General features: G+C 50.6%; 1 protein-coding gene across 7 annotated transcripts; it reads right to left on the bottom strand.

The window, feature by feature from the left end:
* Nucleotides 1–5: 5 nt before the first annotated feature.
* Nucleotides 6–15,480, bottom strand: LOC132427167 (F-box only protein 6). 7 transcript variants are annotated; one of them, XM_060014355.1, is made up of 8 exons: nucleotides 15,367–15,480; nucleotides 13,574–13,707; nucleotides 7,763–8,015; nucleotides 4,691–4,986; nucleotides 2,446–2,572; nucleotides 1,870–1,965; nucleotides 851–986; nucleotides 6–610 (listed from the first exon to the last, which is right to left on the bottom strand). In XM_060014355.1, the coding sequence occupies exons 4-8, from the start codon at nucleotides 4,953–4,955 to the stop codon at nucleotides 437–439; spliced, it is 798 nt and encodes a 265-aa protein (XP_059870338.1). In that variant the 5' UTR covers nucleotides 4,956–4,986; nucleotides 7,763–8,015; nucleotides 13,574–13,707; nucleotides 15,367–15,480; the 3' UTR covers nucleotides 6–436. The 7 variants fall into 7 exon arrangements, with proteins under 7 accessions (XP_059870338.1, XP_059870347.1, XP_069396842.1 ...); XM_060014364.1 differs by lacking the exon at nucleotides 15,367–15,480 and adding an exon at nucleotides 15,146–15,206; XM_069540741.1 differs by lacking the exon at nucleotides 15,367–15,480 and adding an exon at nucleotides 15,146–15,206 and having other exon boundaries at nucleotides 7,763–7,998.
* Between the last annotated feature and the right edge of the window lie 709 nt (nucleotides 15,481–16,189).

Genomic DNA, 16,189 nt, shown 5'->3' with positions numbered 1-16,189 from the left:
CCTGGGATTCCGCTGGCCAGCGCTGCCTCAAATACTGTGCTGTGAGTTGTTTCAATAAAGAGCCCCCAGGGCTGAGCTGGGCTGTCACTCCCTGGAGGGGAGGGAGGCTGCTTCTCTACCAAAGTGCCGAGGACCTTGTACCCCGACCCCTAGACCCGACCCCAGGCTGGTTTTACTGAAAACATTTATTACAACAAAATGTCAGAGCTACGTGATAATTAAGTTCACAGAATGGTGGGTTTGCCCTAGGTGGGAACTGGGGCAGGGGGCCTCGCTGCCCCCTACAGGCTCATGCCTTGCCTGGAGGGGACCTTTGGCAATCGGCTGGCCCAGATGGAAGACGGAAGAATGGCTGTCGGAGGACAGGCTGTCAGGAGGGCCTGTGGAGGGGGAGGGGGGAGGGCAGGCGGGCCACCTCTTCTGGCCCCTGCATGGTCTAGCGCGGAGCCACGGAGGGGGCCGGGCTCCTGGTCACCCTGTGGCTGATGACGATGCTGCTGTTGGTGACGCGGGGACCGTACCAGCCTGCCCAGAACTGGGTGTCCTTGCCCCCGTGCTGGAAGAGGATGTGGCGGACACCTGGAGGGTAATCCGAGAAGGTGTGGGAGACCTGGGGGGAGGAGGGGAAAGGAAGTGACCACCAGGACTGAAGAGGGGATGAGACAGGATGACCACTGAGCTGGAGAGGGGACGGCTGGAGTCAGGTCCTGCAGGGGAGAGCCTCCCGGCCAGAAGGCAGGAACTCCAGACAGAGGACTGGTGCATTCTGGGCCCTGGGGCTGCCCCAGATTTCCTGCCATCCTGGCCTTGGGAGAAGTGGATGGCGAGGGGCAAGCAGGTGAGGCCTCACCTCTGTCCACCTGGCATCGTTCCACTGATGGACGGTCATGGGCGGGGGCTCGAAGGAGGCCAGGACGATGTAGTCGGCCGAGGCCAGCTGTACTCGGATGTGGTAGGTGCAGCCACAGTCCGCTCTGGCGGCGAACCTGGGGGAGGGGAGGGCTTGGGACTGTGCACCCCAGTACAGAGGGGGCCCTGGAGGCCACCATCTCTGGAGGCGGGCAGGCAGCAGGCCCACAAATCGGAGCCCCGAGTCTCATTTCCCTGCTCTGCCCACGAGGCCCAGCCGGCTCCAGGGCTCCCTGTGCCCCACTGTGCCCTGGGGCAAGCAGTCTGTCTGCGCTGGGCCTCAATAATCCCATCTGAGAAAAGAGGCGACCCTCCTGGGTGTTCCAGTGAAGATGTCACCGTAAAAAGCAAAGGCTCTCTACAGAGATAAAGTCCTGGGCTGTAGGATCTGTGTCGCCGCCGGTACATTACAATGGAGGTTCGGGAGGGGTGGCCTGTGTGATGGGGGCTGCACAGGGCTCCCCCTCTGGTCAGCCCTACTGCAGCCCTGCACACCTCTCAAGCCCCAACCCCCCACCCTCAGAGTAGTGGCCCTGGGGCCTGGCGGGCATTAGGGTCCTGCTTCTGCCCTGGGCCAGGCCAGACGAAGGTGTGGGCACAGAGTAGGAGCTTGGGATAGAGTCGTGGGATGAACAGTGAAAGGGGTAGGGGAGGCAGACAGGCATGTGAGTATCTGCGAGGTCCAGGGAGGCTGGGTCCTAGTGTCTCTTGCTCCAGGGCCTGTTAGTGACAACTCATCTGTAGGCCTCAGTCTCCCCATCTGTAAACTGGGGCTAACATCTGCTGATGCAGGGTTGGGGCAGGGGGCAGTGTTGAATAAGTGCTGGGCCTGTCGGTAGGGAGGGGGGCAGCCCTCGCCCCAGGACTCCGCCGGGCTCAGTGGGCACTCCCGAGAGGGGTTCTCAGGAAGAGCAGAGGGAGGGATGCAGAGTGTGGGACTCGGGCGCAGGCCCCACTCACCAGTCCTTAACCACGATGTCCGGCCGGAACTTGTCCAGTAGCTCCTCCCAGTAGCCCTCGGCTTTGAGGTCTATCAGCTGCGACTTGAGACACATCCTGCGGAGCAGAGGCGAGGCGTGCGTCCCCAGGCGTGGCCCGGACCCAGGGAGCTGGTGCAGGGGCTGCAGGACAGGACTCTGGCTCCTGCCTCCATGCAGGCCCGCGGGGAACGTGCAGGGAGTTTGACCCACTGGTGCCTGGGTGGCGATCATCCCAGTCCTTAGGCCCAGTGTCCCGGGCACCCAAGGAGGGCGCTTCCGTGAACTCAGGCCCCTAGACTGGGGACAACCGGTACCATCCCTGACTTACCCCAACCACTTAACGGGCTCCCAGCCTCCTCAAACTGCTCGCCTCCCCCACTTGCCTCAACCCAGCCACTGAGTTGCCTCCTGCCCCAGGAAGAGGTAGGTGCTGAGCTGGCTTTGGAACCCCCTTTCTGGAGCTTCACACACAGGCCCTCACTTAGGCCTGGGATTTGGCAAAAGGTTGTCCGGACCCCTTTCCCTCCACACAGCTTCTCAATTCAGTTCGTCTTACTCATAGGACGTGGCAAAGTACTTCTTGACTTTGGGGTCAGGGAAGTCTGTGCCATGCGCCCCGGGGAGGCTCTCCACCTTCCACTGGTCCCCTCCGTTGGAGTCGATTTTCCAGGATCTCATATCCTCTAGGGAAAACAGAAGCTGCAGTGAGACCCTCTGGGTGAATGTTCAGCCTGGCCCTCTCCACCTGGTCCTGGGAGGGAGCGGGTAAGGCTCAGATCTCAAGGCATGCACCCCACGGCACCTTGGAGCCGCCCTACAAGCCCCCCTCCCCGCCTTCCCACCTGTGCCCACCACAGCAATCCTGATCTGGGCCCTCTGCCTCCCACTTTGTCCCTGAGCGGGTCAACACTTAACGTGAAGCTGGAAAAAAGAAAAGAGTATGACCAGAAATTCTAAATGAACCTTTCCTCACTTCCACATTGCCCAGGGGCTCTGGAAATACCCAAGTTTCAGTTCTCGAACCATTAAATTATGAAGGGCCTGTGTGGGGAATTCTGGTTTTTTTTTTTGGTGGTACGTGGGCCTCTCACTGTCGTGGCCTCTCCCGTTGCGGAGCACAGGCTCCGGACGCGTGGGCTCAGCGGCCATGGCTCACGGGCCCAGCCGCTCCACGGCATATGGGATCTTCCCAGACCGGGGCACGAACCCGTGTCCCCTGCATCGGCAGGCTCTACTCTCAACCACTGAGCCACCAGGGAAGCCCGGTAATTCTGTTCTTAATGGCTAATGTGAGTTTGTCCCAACTCAGACCACTTACTAGACGACTGGCATTCCCCTGACGTCGACGTCCAGGAGGTTAACTACATACTGGGATCTGGGGGGCTTTGCTGGTGGGTCATGGGAACCTGCTGTGCCCACTCGGACCCCCTCTGCCCAGGGCAGGAGGGAGGACTGGGGGCCTGGGCATCCTCTGGGTTGGTGATGTGTAGTAACCCTGTATTGGTGGAAGGGTCCCCACCAGGTTGCCTTGGCAGGTCTGTAGGCATAAGGCTGTCCCTCCCATCTCCCCCTTCAGACTGAGCTGAGAGGACCTCAGGAAACAGTGCTTCTCTACCCAGGCTTTCCAGAACAATCACCAGGAGAGCTTTTCCAAATTATTCCTTTGCTCCCTCTACTAGGAGCCCACATCTATCCCCCAGGTGCCCCGGGAGCCCCCCAGTAGAGAACCAGAAGAGGAATTCAGAAATCCAGAGCGGGACAGTACCCAGGGCAGGCGCAGGGGGAGAGCTGCGCAAGGCTGGGTGGCCGGCTCTGCAGGGCTGTGTGAGCTGCGCTGATGGCCCGGCCCGGCTGGGCAGCTTCTGAGCAGGATTTGGGGCAGGCCAGGAGACTGAGTGTCTGGGGCACTGTCTGTGGGGCCTCGAAGAGGGGCCTAAGGGCCTTCAGCAGTCAGGACTGGACCCCAGAAGCTGGGCAGTTCTAGATCTTTGAGCAAGACGCTCATCTGGGGGGCCTCATGCTCCCCATCTATAAAATGGAGCCAAACCCTTCTTATCTGGCTAACTCTCAGGATCTTCATGAGGATAAAGAGAGGAAGGGATTCTAAGTGTACAAACTATGCCTCTTCATCAACTGCTGCTATACCTAAACAGGAAGCATGATGCCTGGTACTAAATGAAGATGCTAAATGAAGGGGAAAAAAAGCCTGGCAAATATATGAGAACATAAGCCCAACAGGAGCCTCAAACCATGTGATCGTAGTTGCCTCTGCAGTTCATTTCCTTCCTCGTATCATGGGGTGACGGGAGGATGATGACATTTCTAAGACCTCAGACTAGTGCCTGGCACACAGGAAGCCCTCCCTCAACATTAGGCAGCACAGACTGAACTAAAGGGGAGGGGGTCTGCAGTGTGCTTATTCATTCAACAAACGTTTCCTGAGCACATGCTATGTGGACACAGGGTGCAGAGTGGCAAGATCTGTCAGGCCCCAGGAACTTGAAATTTGTGGCAGAGAAAAAAAAAAAAAGATTCCGTTATTATAGGTTATGACCAGTGCTATGAAGGAAGGAAATGGGGTGATGTGACAGACGTGGGGAGCACTGTTTGCAGACGGGGGATCAGGGCACATCTCTGAACGGAGACCTGAAGAATGAGGAGAGGGACCAAGGGAGCATGACAGGTGTTGGGGGGAGTGGTGGTGATGAGAGAACATTCCAGGTAGTGTGGGAACAGCAAGTACAAAGGCCCTGAGGTTCAGGAAAGGGACAGAACCAGCCCAGCAGCAGGCCCCGGCCCACCTTCGGCACACGGGTTGCGCAGGAGGTTCCTGCGGAGGTTGCACAGAAAGTAGAAGACCTTCCAGTCAGCCACGGACTGGTCCCAGTCCTCAGTGACGTAGCCCTCATGCAGGCATTTGCGCTTCCAGAGGGTCACAAGGTCGATGAGGTCGCGCCAGAGGCTGCAGACAGGGCGGCAGTTCAGCAGCAGCTGGCGAGCGGGCAGGTGCGTGAACACCTCCAGCAGGATGCTCTCGGGCAGCTGGTTGATGCTGACCAGGGCCATGGCCGTGGCGGGGTGAGAAGCATGCACAGGCCTGTGGGGAGCAACAGTGCTCATGAGCTCTGACCAAGGAGGTGGACCCCTTAGACCCCCAGGGACCTGGGCCAGGGAACACTGGAGCCCCTTTCCAGTACATGGTAGACCCTCAAAATAAAGAGTGGCCACATGTTATGCACATTTGAAAGAGTGCAATAAAAATATTGATAAAGTCTTCAGGGACTCAGTTTTTAAGAGACCCCACCCCCCATTAAAAAATTAATTGCTTAATTTTCAGTTGGTGGGCCTGGAGAACTGTAAGATTTGCCAAGGCCATGCTGTTGTCCGTAAGCTCTGCAAAGGTTTTCAGTGATGTTATTTTAATACTATGGATTCACCGTTAGAACACAAAATCTTGGGACTCCCCGGTGGCACAGTGGTTAAGAATCCGCCTGACAATGCAGGGGACATGGGTTTGATCCCTGGTCCTGGAAGATCCCACATGCCGTGGGGCAACTAAGCCCGTGCGCCACAACTACTGAACCCTGCACACCTAGAGCCCAATCTCCACAACAAGAGAAGCCACTGCAATGAGAAGCCCACACACCACAAGGAAAAGTAGCCCCTGCTCGCTGCAACTAGAGAAAGTCCACACACAGCAACGAAGACCCAATGCAGCCAAAAATAAAAATATAATAATTTAAAAAAGTGTGAGGGAAAGAATATACATATTAAAAAAAACGTAAAATCTTTATTACATCCACAGACTAGCTCACAATTTAAGTGATGGGCTGAGAAACAAACTTTCTCTCCCCAAATTGCCCACTTTAGCTGTGATAAAACATCCCAATGAGGAGGCTCCCCACACAGTTCTGGGTTGGGCGTCAGGCCACTCTGAAATGCCCAGAAACGGAAAAGCACGTTGAGGGTGAAGCAGCAAGATCGCTTGGGTCTGAATCCTGGCCTGGAGTGACTCGCTGGGAAGGTAGTCCCCCCCAAAAAAGGTGGTAACTGTCCCGACCTCAGAAGGGCTGGGAGGACTGAGTTAGTACCAGGAAAGCATTTAGCACAGGGCTGGTTGAGAAGTGCTCCACAGCATCATTAACCACACTCCTAGCCTCAGAGCCAAACGACTCTCCAGTAGTTGCAGAGGTACCCGCCCCCAAGAACACATTCCTCCCTCCTACATCTGAATTGCACAGGGTTTTGGGAAAATTACAGTGCCACCACCTTGGCCTGAATCTTGCCTGGGGGGGATCCTGGTTATCCAGCTGTCTAAGGGGATTCCCTCAGTTGGGTGGGAGTGGGCCTGTAGCCACTGTCACTCAAGATGGCTGGAGCAGATAGGCCTTATCTGCTTATGGGTGGGGAAGGGAATATTCTCCTGGGACAGGTAGGGACACTGGGGAGACTTCATTTTTCATTGCGACTTGGCCAAAGAAGCAGTTGTTAACTTAAAACAATAAAACAGCCAGATATTTTACCAGCAAAACAGATTTATTTGGGAGCAGCAAAGAATTGAAATTTGGGACGTGCAACTGGTGAACCACTTGTAAGTCCTGTTAAGCAAAGCAGAAGGAATTCTTTTATAGAAGAGATGGGGAAGTTGGGAGGGACTGTTATAAACAAAAAGTCTGCTAGAGGAAACTGGGAGTTCCAAATATAGTGACTTTTCAATGGCTGAGTTGTGACAGTATACCATTAGCTAAGCTGTTGCCAGGAAAAGAGAAAATCTTTCTTCCTCCTGTTGCCACTAGTAGTGTTACTTCCTGCCAGAGATCTGTATTGATTCTTCCTGTATTGACTGTCAAGTACTCCCCCCTTCTGGCCTCCCGACTCCATTTCAGTGAGGTTTTGCTTCATTAATTTTCACATTTCCCCCTTTTGATCAAGATCTTTCTCCAAAAGCATCACTGATCAAGAGTCAGGGTTTTTGTCTGTTTTTTAAATCAGCATTCAGTGGCCTTTTGTCCCGTGATGCCAGGAAGGATCTTTTCTGGGTGTCCTGTCCCATGTCAGAGGGAAAGTGCACGGATTGGAAACCTATTGTGGTCACATTTGAGTAACAAGGAGGGGTAGGAGGGAGATCTCTCAGGAATTTCCCATCCAAACGTCTGTATCTTAGAATAGTGAATACAGCAAGGGCACACTCAAAACTGAAGGAATTAAACAAGAATTTTGTAAAGAAGATGTGGTACATATATACAATGGAATATTACTCAGCTATAAAAAGGAACGAAACTGGGTCATTTGTAGAGATGTGGATGGACCTAGAGACTCATACACAGTGAAGTAAGTCAGAAAGAGACAAACAAATATCGTATATTAACACATATATGTGGAATCTAGAAAAACAGTACAGATGAACCAGCTTGCGAGGCAGAGATAGTGACACAGATGTAGAGAACAAACGTATGGACACCAAGGGGGGAAAGCGGGGGTGGTGGTGGTGGTGGTGGGATGAATTGGGAGATTGGGATTGACATATATAAACTAATATGTATAAAACAGATAATAAGAACCTCCTGTATAAAAAAAAATTAAATTAAAAAAAGAATTTTGGAATGACACAGTGTAGGAATAAACATGAAGTAATTAAACAGTATTGTTATCTCAAAAGAAACTGTTTGGAATCAGATATTTTATCAATGATACAGACTGTAGGTTGAAAATTCAAGAAACTGAATTTGGATAAGAATCCAGAGTCAGTTTTATAGTCTAGATGAAAGAAAGACACTTCTGTGAATCCTAAACCTTCTAACAGGCCTGGTCTAGACATCTTGGGCAAGCTGTCTCATCAGATGTCATCTGCTTCAAATCCAGGAAATCTTTACCTTCAGGTCACCAGATGGTGTGCAGGTCCAGTTAGGGTCTGGTGCTTTCTTAGATGTGTCACGTGAATCCAAGAGTCTGTTCTCTGAAGTTTGGAGGCACAAGGGTAGGTTAGCAGTACCTGATGGGGCCTTTCCAGTGAGGTTGAAGAGAGTCCTTCTCGAGGTGTCTTTTCCAGTACATGAAATCTCCAGGTTGAAAGGTGTGATGCTTAAGGTCTTCGTCTCCCAAGAGCGCACTATGAAGAAGATCGCTCTACCAAGCATTGTTATTTTTAATAGATGCAATCAGGCCTTTACAATATTGAAATATATCTCCTTTCATCAGCTCTGGGTCAAAAGTGGGTGGGGCAAGGAACATTGGGTGTCCTGTGACTGCCTCAAAGGGTGAGAGTTTGACTTCTGAAAGGGGTGGATCTGAGATTTAGAAGGACCGATGGCAATGCTTTTTTTGGGGGAGGGTCTCTATGAATTTTGCCCACTAGGCCTTAATATTGCCATTAGAACGTTCCACTAACTGAGGATTGAGGGTAGAAAGTACAGTGAAAATGTTGTAAAACCAGTTAAAGAGCACAAACTTGTCGAAGCACCTGACCAGTAAAATGGGTTCCTTGATCACTGTGAAGTTCAAGAGGGGTTGCCCAGGTAGGGATAATCTTTGCTATCAAAATTGTAGCCACAGAAGAAGCAGTGGCCTGTCTGCAAGGGAGGGCTTCAATCCAATGAGAAAACGTACAGACCATGTAATAAAATATATTTATATCCATGAGATGGGGACAGCTATGTGAAATCCATCTACCAAACTTTTATTTTAATTGGAATATAGTTGATTTACGATGTTGCGTTAGTATCAGGTGTACAGCAAAGTGAATCAATTATACATACATGTATATCCACTCTTTTTTAGATTCTTTCCCATATAGGTCATTACAGAGTATTGAGTGGAGTTCGCTGTGCTGTACAATAGGTCCTTATTAGTTATCTATTTTATACAGAGTAGTATATCTATGTCAATCCCAATCTACTGATTTGTCCCTCCCCCACTTTCCCCTCCACATCTACCAAACTTCGAATGGCCCATTACGCAATTCAAAGTGTCTGGGAACAGTGCAAACAGGTTTCCCTGGATTGTATTTTGGACAGGTGGGACAAGAAGGGAGGTACTTTTTGTGGCCTTGTTAGTATTTCCCCACCAACACTCATTCATGAATGCTACCATTTTGCCACTGGACCAAGAGTTCAATGCATGTACAGTGCTGAGGTGTGGGAATCAGAATTTCTGGGAGGACCAGTTTGTTATTTGGCCCAAACCAGAGTTTTCTCTTTCTACTGAACCAGCAGTTCCTAGATCCCCAATACTGTTTTTCCTTTTCTGGGGCATTGGGCATTTCTAGATGGTTATCTTGGGGAGCATCCTTTTGGATCATACCGGAAGCTTGGTCATTGGTTCCTTCGAGAGCAGCATTTGGGGCAGAAATAGCAGCAAGGTGGTTTCTTTCAGCCTATAGGGACTCAAGCTTGGAATGCCCAGGGATCTTAATAATAGTCAAGGCAGCTGTCAAGAGTATAGCGCCTCACTGATTTTGCATATAAGAGCCATTTTTAATCTTTTCCCCATTAGAGGTAGGGAAACCTTGTTTCCATGTTATTCCAAAGTCATGGGTTGCTCCAAAGGAATACTGACTATCAGTATAAATGTTTGCAGTTTTGCCCTTGGCTAAACTACAAACCTCAGTGAGGGCATATAATTCAGCCTGTTGCATAATTAAGCCGTAGGTAAAGGCGCTGCTTCAACAATATCAAAAGGAGTTGCAATGGCATACCCAGCAGAATCTTTACCACCTTCTCCCTTTAAATAAGAACCATCAGTAAACCATGAAAAATCTGCATTGGTTAGAGGAGTCTCCTCTAAATTATTACACGGAGTCAAAGGGTGACCAGTAAGGGTCAGGCAGTGGTGAGGGGATTCGTCAGTGAAGGAGAGGAGAAGAGTAGCAGGGTTGAGGTTGGTGCAATGTGAGAGAGCTACGTGAGGAGCAGTTGGCAAAAGGATTTCATCAGAGGTGAGGCAACTGACTGAAAAATGGCGAGTGGACGAGAATTTAGGAGGGCTTCCACTGCATGGAAGCATGCAGTACGAAGACGGGGTACGAAGATGGTTAAAGGGGATCCCATGATTGTCTCTTTGGTGGCCTTAACCAGAAGGACAGTAGAAGGAATGGCTTTGAAGCAAGGGGGATATACCTGTGCCACAGGGTCCAGCTGTTGGCTACAATACCCTACAGTACCCTGCCATACCCTGTTGGCTACAATACCCTCAAAACATTTAGATAACCGGGATCCCATTTTTCAGGGGTTTTTCTCTAGAGCAAAAGAATCATTCTCAAACAGCCCACAGGCCAAATACCAGCACAGTTCCTACAAGCCCCCCATTTTTGGGCTCCGAGGACACTCCCTGCCTTCTCACATACAAAGAGGGAAAAGGGAAGCTGGTAATTACGATGCCCAAGGGCAGGTAGTCTCATTAAGCTTTTCCTTAAGTCTTCAAAAGCTGTGTCATCTTGATTTCCCCAATTAATGGGGTCAGATTTGCTGGTTTTTAATAAAGCACGTAGGGGCTGAGCAAGAAGAGAGAAAATTGGACTCCGATTTCAACAGTAGCCAGATAGCCCAAGAAAACCTTCGGAGCTTAGTGTTCGATTCTGGGCAGTTCAGGATGTCATGGAGTCTATCTAGATCCAGTAGTCCCTGTTCTGAGATCCTGTGCTCTAAATACTGAACCTGAGTTTGAGCAAAGTGCCATTTTTCTTTGGAGACTTTATGTCCCTTTAAGGCCAAAAATTTTAGCTGGTGGATGCTGTCTTCCTGTGAGGAGGTTTGAGAAGGACAGCATAGGCGCAAATCATCTATATAATGTAATAAAGTAGAACCTGCAGAAAACTTTACATCATCCACATCAGCTTTCATGAGTTGTGAAAAGTAAGAAGGACTTTCTGTGAAACCCTGGGTCACTGCTATACGAGTATATTGTTGTCCGTCCCAGGTGAAGGCAAAAAGATATTGGCTAGCCTTATCAACTAGAATGAGTTGAAAAATACACTGCATAGATCAGTCACAGTGAAAAACTTGCTTCAAGTGGGAATGGATGTCAGTAGCATGCAGTGGTTAGGAACAACTGGGTGTTGAGAGATAACAATGTTTATTGCTCAGAGGTCCTGGATAAACCTCCATCCTCAGCCCTTGGGTTTTCTCACAGGTATAACAGGTGTATTACAGGGACTAGTGCAAGGGATAGTGAGGCCCTGAGCCTTGAAAGCTTCTATCATGGGTTTTCTATCTGAAGGGCTTCTTTACTTACAGGGTACTGATTAATTCTGAAGAGAGTTTAGAGGGATCTATTTGGATCTTAATGGGAGGTACACTGTGAATTTTGCCAATATCAGTTGGAGATTTTTGCCTATAAGGAGGGTGGTGGCTGACTCAATAGGGACAAATGATCAGTGCTTCAAGAATCGGCCCCAGCAGTGCTGGAAACAGAACAAATAAAAGATGTCGAAGGGTCTTTTAATTTACCTGGTTGGCTATTTAGATGGCTACTGTCAAATTCTAGAATTATTTCCCCCTTTTGGGAGAAAGAAATTCGGCATAATACTCTTCCAAGAAGTTTTGGCCTAATAAGTGAATGGAGGGAGACGAGCTAAGGAGAGAAAGTGTGTCTCTCTCAAAGGGCCTAAACAAGAGGGAAAAGGTTCAGAGACAGGAGCCTGTTGAGGATTATCAGAGATCGCCACTATGGGAACTGTATTAGGGCTCTGCAGTGGGGCTGAGCACCGAGAGTGTGGCCCCGCTGTCAGTAAGGACAGAGATTCCTTCCCAATCCGGAGAGTTGTTTCTTCGAGCTGATTAACAGGGAGGATTGGGAAGAGCCCCTGTAGTTCCTCAGGGCCCCCTCAATGGGCATTGGGAGGACACTGGAAAGGCTGAGAGGGCTGAAAACTCCTGGAACGCTTCAATTTGTAAGTCTTTTTTCCGATGCCCTGGCTTTTTGCAATAGCAGAAATTAGGTTTTTGGTTTTGTTTAGGGACCTTCATTTGCTGGAGTTGAAGATTAAGAATTTAGTGGTTTGGGCTTCCCTGGTGGCGCAGTGGTTGAGAGTCCGCCTGCCGATGCAGGGGACACGGGTTCGTGCCCCGGTCCGGGAAGATCCCACATGCCGCGGAGCAGCTGGGCCCGTGAGCCATGGCCGCTGAGCCTGCAAGTCCGGAGCCTGTGCTCCGTAATGGGAGAGGCCACAGCAGTGAGAGGACCTTGTACCGCAAAAAAACAAACAAACAAACAAAAGAATTTAGTGGTTTTTCTTTTTGGTAACTCATCTAGGGTGCAAGTGAGCTGATCTGTCAAATGAATCTAGAGTGGACACAGTTTCCCATTCCATCCTGGTTCTTTTAAATAAAAGAAGAAGATCCTGGTTCAGCCCATTAATAAACATGGAGATGACAGTTACCCTAGTGGACTCAACATCTGAAGGAAGACCAGAGTTTTCTTTAAAAAGAACCTGAAGTCGATGAGAATAGCCATGAACAGGTTCATCAGATTTTTGTATGCAAGTCTGACCTTTGTTCTGATCAACAGGCTTAGGAGAGGCTACTACAATTGCTCGGTGGAGGTTTTCACTGAGTGTTCTAGCCTCTTGCCAAAAGTTAGGGGATTGCCCTTCTAAATCCCCTCCAGAATGTTCCCATGGGCTAGTTTCATCCAGTGTTTGCTTGACTCTCACCAACAAGCACGTGGACTAACGGATATAAATCTGAGAAACCAGACTGGTAGGTTTGAACAAGTATTAACATCTTCAGCAAACCTAAGGGGGTCCTCAGTCACTTTAGGAACCTCTTGAACTATGGCTCACAATTTGGCTTAGTCCAGGGAACATAAGTAATTTGGGGTTTATTTCAATCCTCAGAAGATTAACTTTAAGGAGGAGGTTCTGATAGGCTCAGAGGAGGGAGCAGGGAGAGTCAGCGGAGCTGTAGGGAAAAAGGCAAGTTCAGCGAGAGAACTAGACTGGGGAGGTGCAGAAGGAAAGGAAGATGGCGCCTGGGATGGGCTTGAGCACAAGACGACTGCCAGTATCCAGAGACAAAGAAGACGGGGTAGGGGAAAAAGAGACCTCAGAAACCATTTTGTCTTATTTTAATATTTTATTTGCCCCAGTTACTTTAAAAATTGTATATTGCAAAGAGGCAATTTTAGACTCCTGACACGTTTTGGAAGCCTTAAAATACCAATCAAAATTGCTGTCCAATTCAGTTTTGACAACTGCAGACCTGTGGCTGTCTAACACAATTTTAAGAAAGTAAGTTTGGGGAGTTCAGAAGTTCCCCATTCTGGTCACTGGTGTTCTAAATTACGTCTGTTTCAATTGGTCCATTTAGTTAAAAATGTATATAAGGAGAGACAGCAGTTTTTAAACATAAAATTGCCCAGGGTCCCTGAAAAGGTTTAGATAACTGGGATCCCGTTTTTCAGGGGTTTTTCTCTAGAGCAAAAGAATCATCCTTAAACAGCCCACAGGCCAAATACCAGCACAGTTTCAATAGGAACAGCCTGGTTCCAAAAGTAGTCGGACTGAAAGCTAGCACAGTTCCAGTTGGAACAGCGTGATTTCAAGAGTGAGGCTGAAGTGCCAACCAAGTACTCACAGACAAACAAGGCCTTAACAAGAAAGGACGAAGCCTTCAAACAGATCCCAAAGAAAACCTGGAGAGCTTCAAAACGCAAAAAGCGCGGAGCTCAGATCCAGGAGAAAAACTTACCCTCAAACTGCAAAGTTGGTGAGAAAGCAGTGAGTTCTGTGGGATCTGTGGGTACCAGCACCTGTTTGCTCACCAGCCTCGGAGTTGTTGGGGGTCTTCTCCGGATGTCAGTGAAACCTCCGTGTAATGTTAACCTAAAACAATAAAATAGCCGCTTATTTTACTTGCAAAACAGGTTTATTTGGGAGCAGCAAATAACTGCAAGGCAGGATATGCAACTATGGCGAACCACTTACAAGTCCTGTTAAGCAAAGGAGAAGAGACTCTTTTACAGAGGAGAAGGGAAAATTGGGTGTGGCCGTTATAAACAAAAAGCCCATTGGAAGACACGGGGAGTTGGAAGTATAATGGCTTTTCATTGGTTGAGTTGTGACAGTCTCTCATTGGCTGAGCTGTTGCCAGGCAAAGAGAAAATCATTTTTTCCTCCTGCTGGCAGTAGTAGTCTCACTTCCTGCCAGGTATGCTAAGTATGCCTCTTGATGTTGGGATTGTACTGACTGTCAAGTGTTCCTCTTCGTCATTTCCTGACTCCATTTTAGTGAGGTTTCCCTTTTTTAATTTTCACACAGCTCACAGTCTTCTCAAAGCTTTCATCCCATTAAAAAAATGAGGGTGGGCACACACTCTGGCACCTGCCCAGGGAGAAGTATTTTTCCATTATCAGAGAAAAAAACCAAAAAAAACCAGATAAGGTACTTGCAGCTTGTGCAAAATGCTATGATGGAAAAATACTCCATGCGGCCAGGAATTTTAAACATTTTTTAAATACATTGAAATCTGTCAAATTTTAAATGTTGGCAACTTCTAAAAGCATTGTCTAGGCCAAATAAAAGTCCCTGGGCTCCAAGTTAGAGGCGTCTTAGGTACAAACACCTGCTCGACCTATCGTCCAAAGTCTGGTCTTTCGCTCTGGTCGCATGTCATCCCTAGACTCCATCCCCAAAGCCTGAATGCAGAAGGGCGGAGGGGGTGAAGGTCATCCTGGGGCATTCTGAGGTGGAAACGTCCACATCAGCCCTAAGAAGCCACCTCGCATCGATTGGGCTTCCCACGTACTAGGCCCAGGGCCACATGCTGGCCTCTTCTCCATAGACCCTCCCTACAACCACTCGAGACACTGTTACTAAGCCCATTTCCGAAAACGGAAACTGCGGCTTGGGGAAGTTAGGCCCCCGTCCCAGGTCCTGCGGCCGTGACGGTGCCGAGTTCCTAGACTGTCCCCTGGTCGGGGCGCTGCACGCGAGGTTAAGCCGGAGTGGCCGCGGACGCCGAGGATACTCCGGGACGGCCAAGCCGGGAAGCGAAGCGTTCCGCGCCGAGCTATCAGACCCTAGAGACTGGCCCCGCCCCGCGCCCCGCCCCGCCCGGAAGCGGCTCCCCCCGGCTCCCTCCGGCACCCTTCCCGCGGCTGCCGGCTTCCCGGCCGGCCGGAGACAGCGTCTTCGGGCTCGGTTAACGTCCCGACGACCCCCCAGCGCCGAACATCCAAGCCCTCTCCCGCACCTGTCGCCCCCCTACCCGTCCCCTGCCCGGGCCGAGATCTGGGCGCGGGTCGGAGCGCTCGGCGCGACCTGAGCTCGGGGTCTGCCTGGAGCCTACGGCCTCGGCGGCGCCGTCAGCTCTCGCCCCGCCCGGCGCCTGCGTCACGCGCCGCGCTCAGGCCGCCTCCCTCGCGGCCCCAGCCTGCTGCTCCTGCGACTTCGCCCCGCCCCACGCCGGGACCACTTTCCCAGGCGCGAGCAAAGAAATCTGGTGTCCGCAGGGTCGGGGCGGCGTCAGGGGAGCTCCAGACCTCGTTTCCTGAAGCTCAGTCTTTCCTTCCAGGCGGTGGGCGGCTCAGCAGTGGGGACCCAATTTCTCTCTGCTCCCACTTCCCTCCGGTAGGCCGGAGCCTCCTTCTGACCTAGCCCTTCCCCTCTGGGGGCCACTCCTTAGACCTCTATTCCGGTTCCATGCAGGGAGGGAGGTGGGCCCCCGCCTGGAGGGTGACTGCTGAAACTCTGGCCTTGAGCCTGGTTCGTACCGTCCCTAGGACTTACTCAGAGGTAAAAACCGCTCTGCGTTTTTGCTGGGATTAAGTTCATTAATTCCTTTCTTCATTCCACAAATAATTATCAAGCACCTACTTCAGCCAACCACAAGGGATCATGCAGGGTGTGCACTGCCCAAGGGTGCCTGATCCAGGCCAGGTTGTTAACTCAGGGCTGCATATTCTCCGAGGAAGAGTGTGTTTTGCTAACTTGCCATACAGTTAGTGGGTGGTGGTCCTGAGACAGGCTGGGACCTGGGACCCTTTGCTGCAGTGCTCACACCTGGACAATCTCCTTGAGCTGACAAGCTACAAAGAAACTATAAGGGACTAAAAATAACTGTGTGCATGTGCAGTTGGGGCAAATTATGGACAACAAGATACAAAAAGACCAAAAACCCAACTGCCACTTCTGAAGAGCCCCAAAACAGAGCATTGGGAGCAAAAGCAGGGTACTGCACATGCCCGCTGCACACACCACCACCAAAGGGGTGGGCAGACCACCTAAGCCACCCCTCCCCTCACCCTATACAAGGAACCAGCTCCTCCACTCCCCCAGAGTGAGCGAGGGATCCAGCAAGGGAAA

Source organism: Delphinus delphis, chromosome 1, assembly GCF_949987515.2.
Source record: "Delphinus delphis chromosome 1, mDelDel1.2, whole genome shotgun sequence".
Taxonomy (NCBI): Eukaryota; Metazoa; Chordata; class Mammalia; order Artiodactyla; family Delphinidae; genus Delphinus; species Delphinus delphis.
The sequence above is the reverse complement of the archived record's forward strand: the minus strand, read 5'-3'. Positions and strand labels throughout refer to the sequence as shown.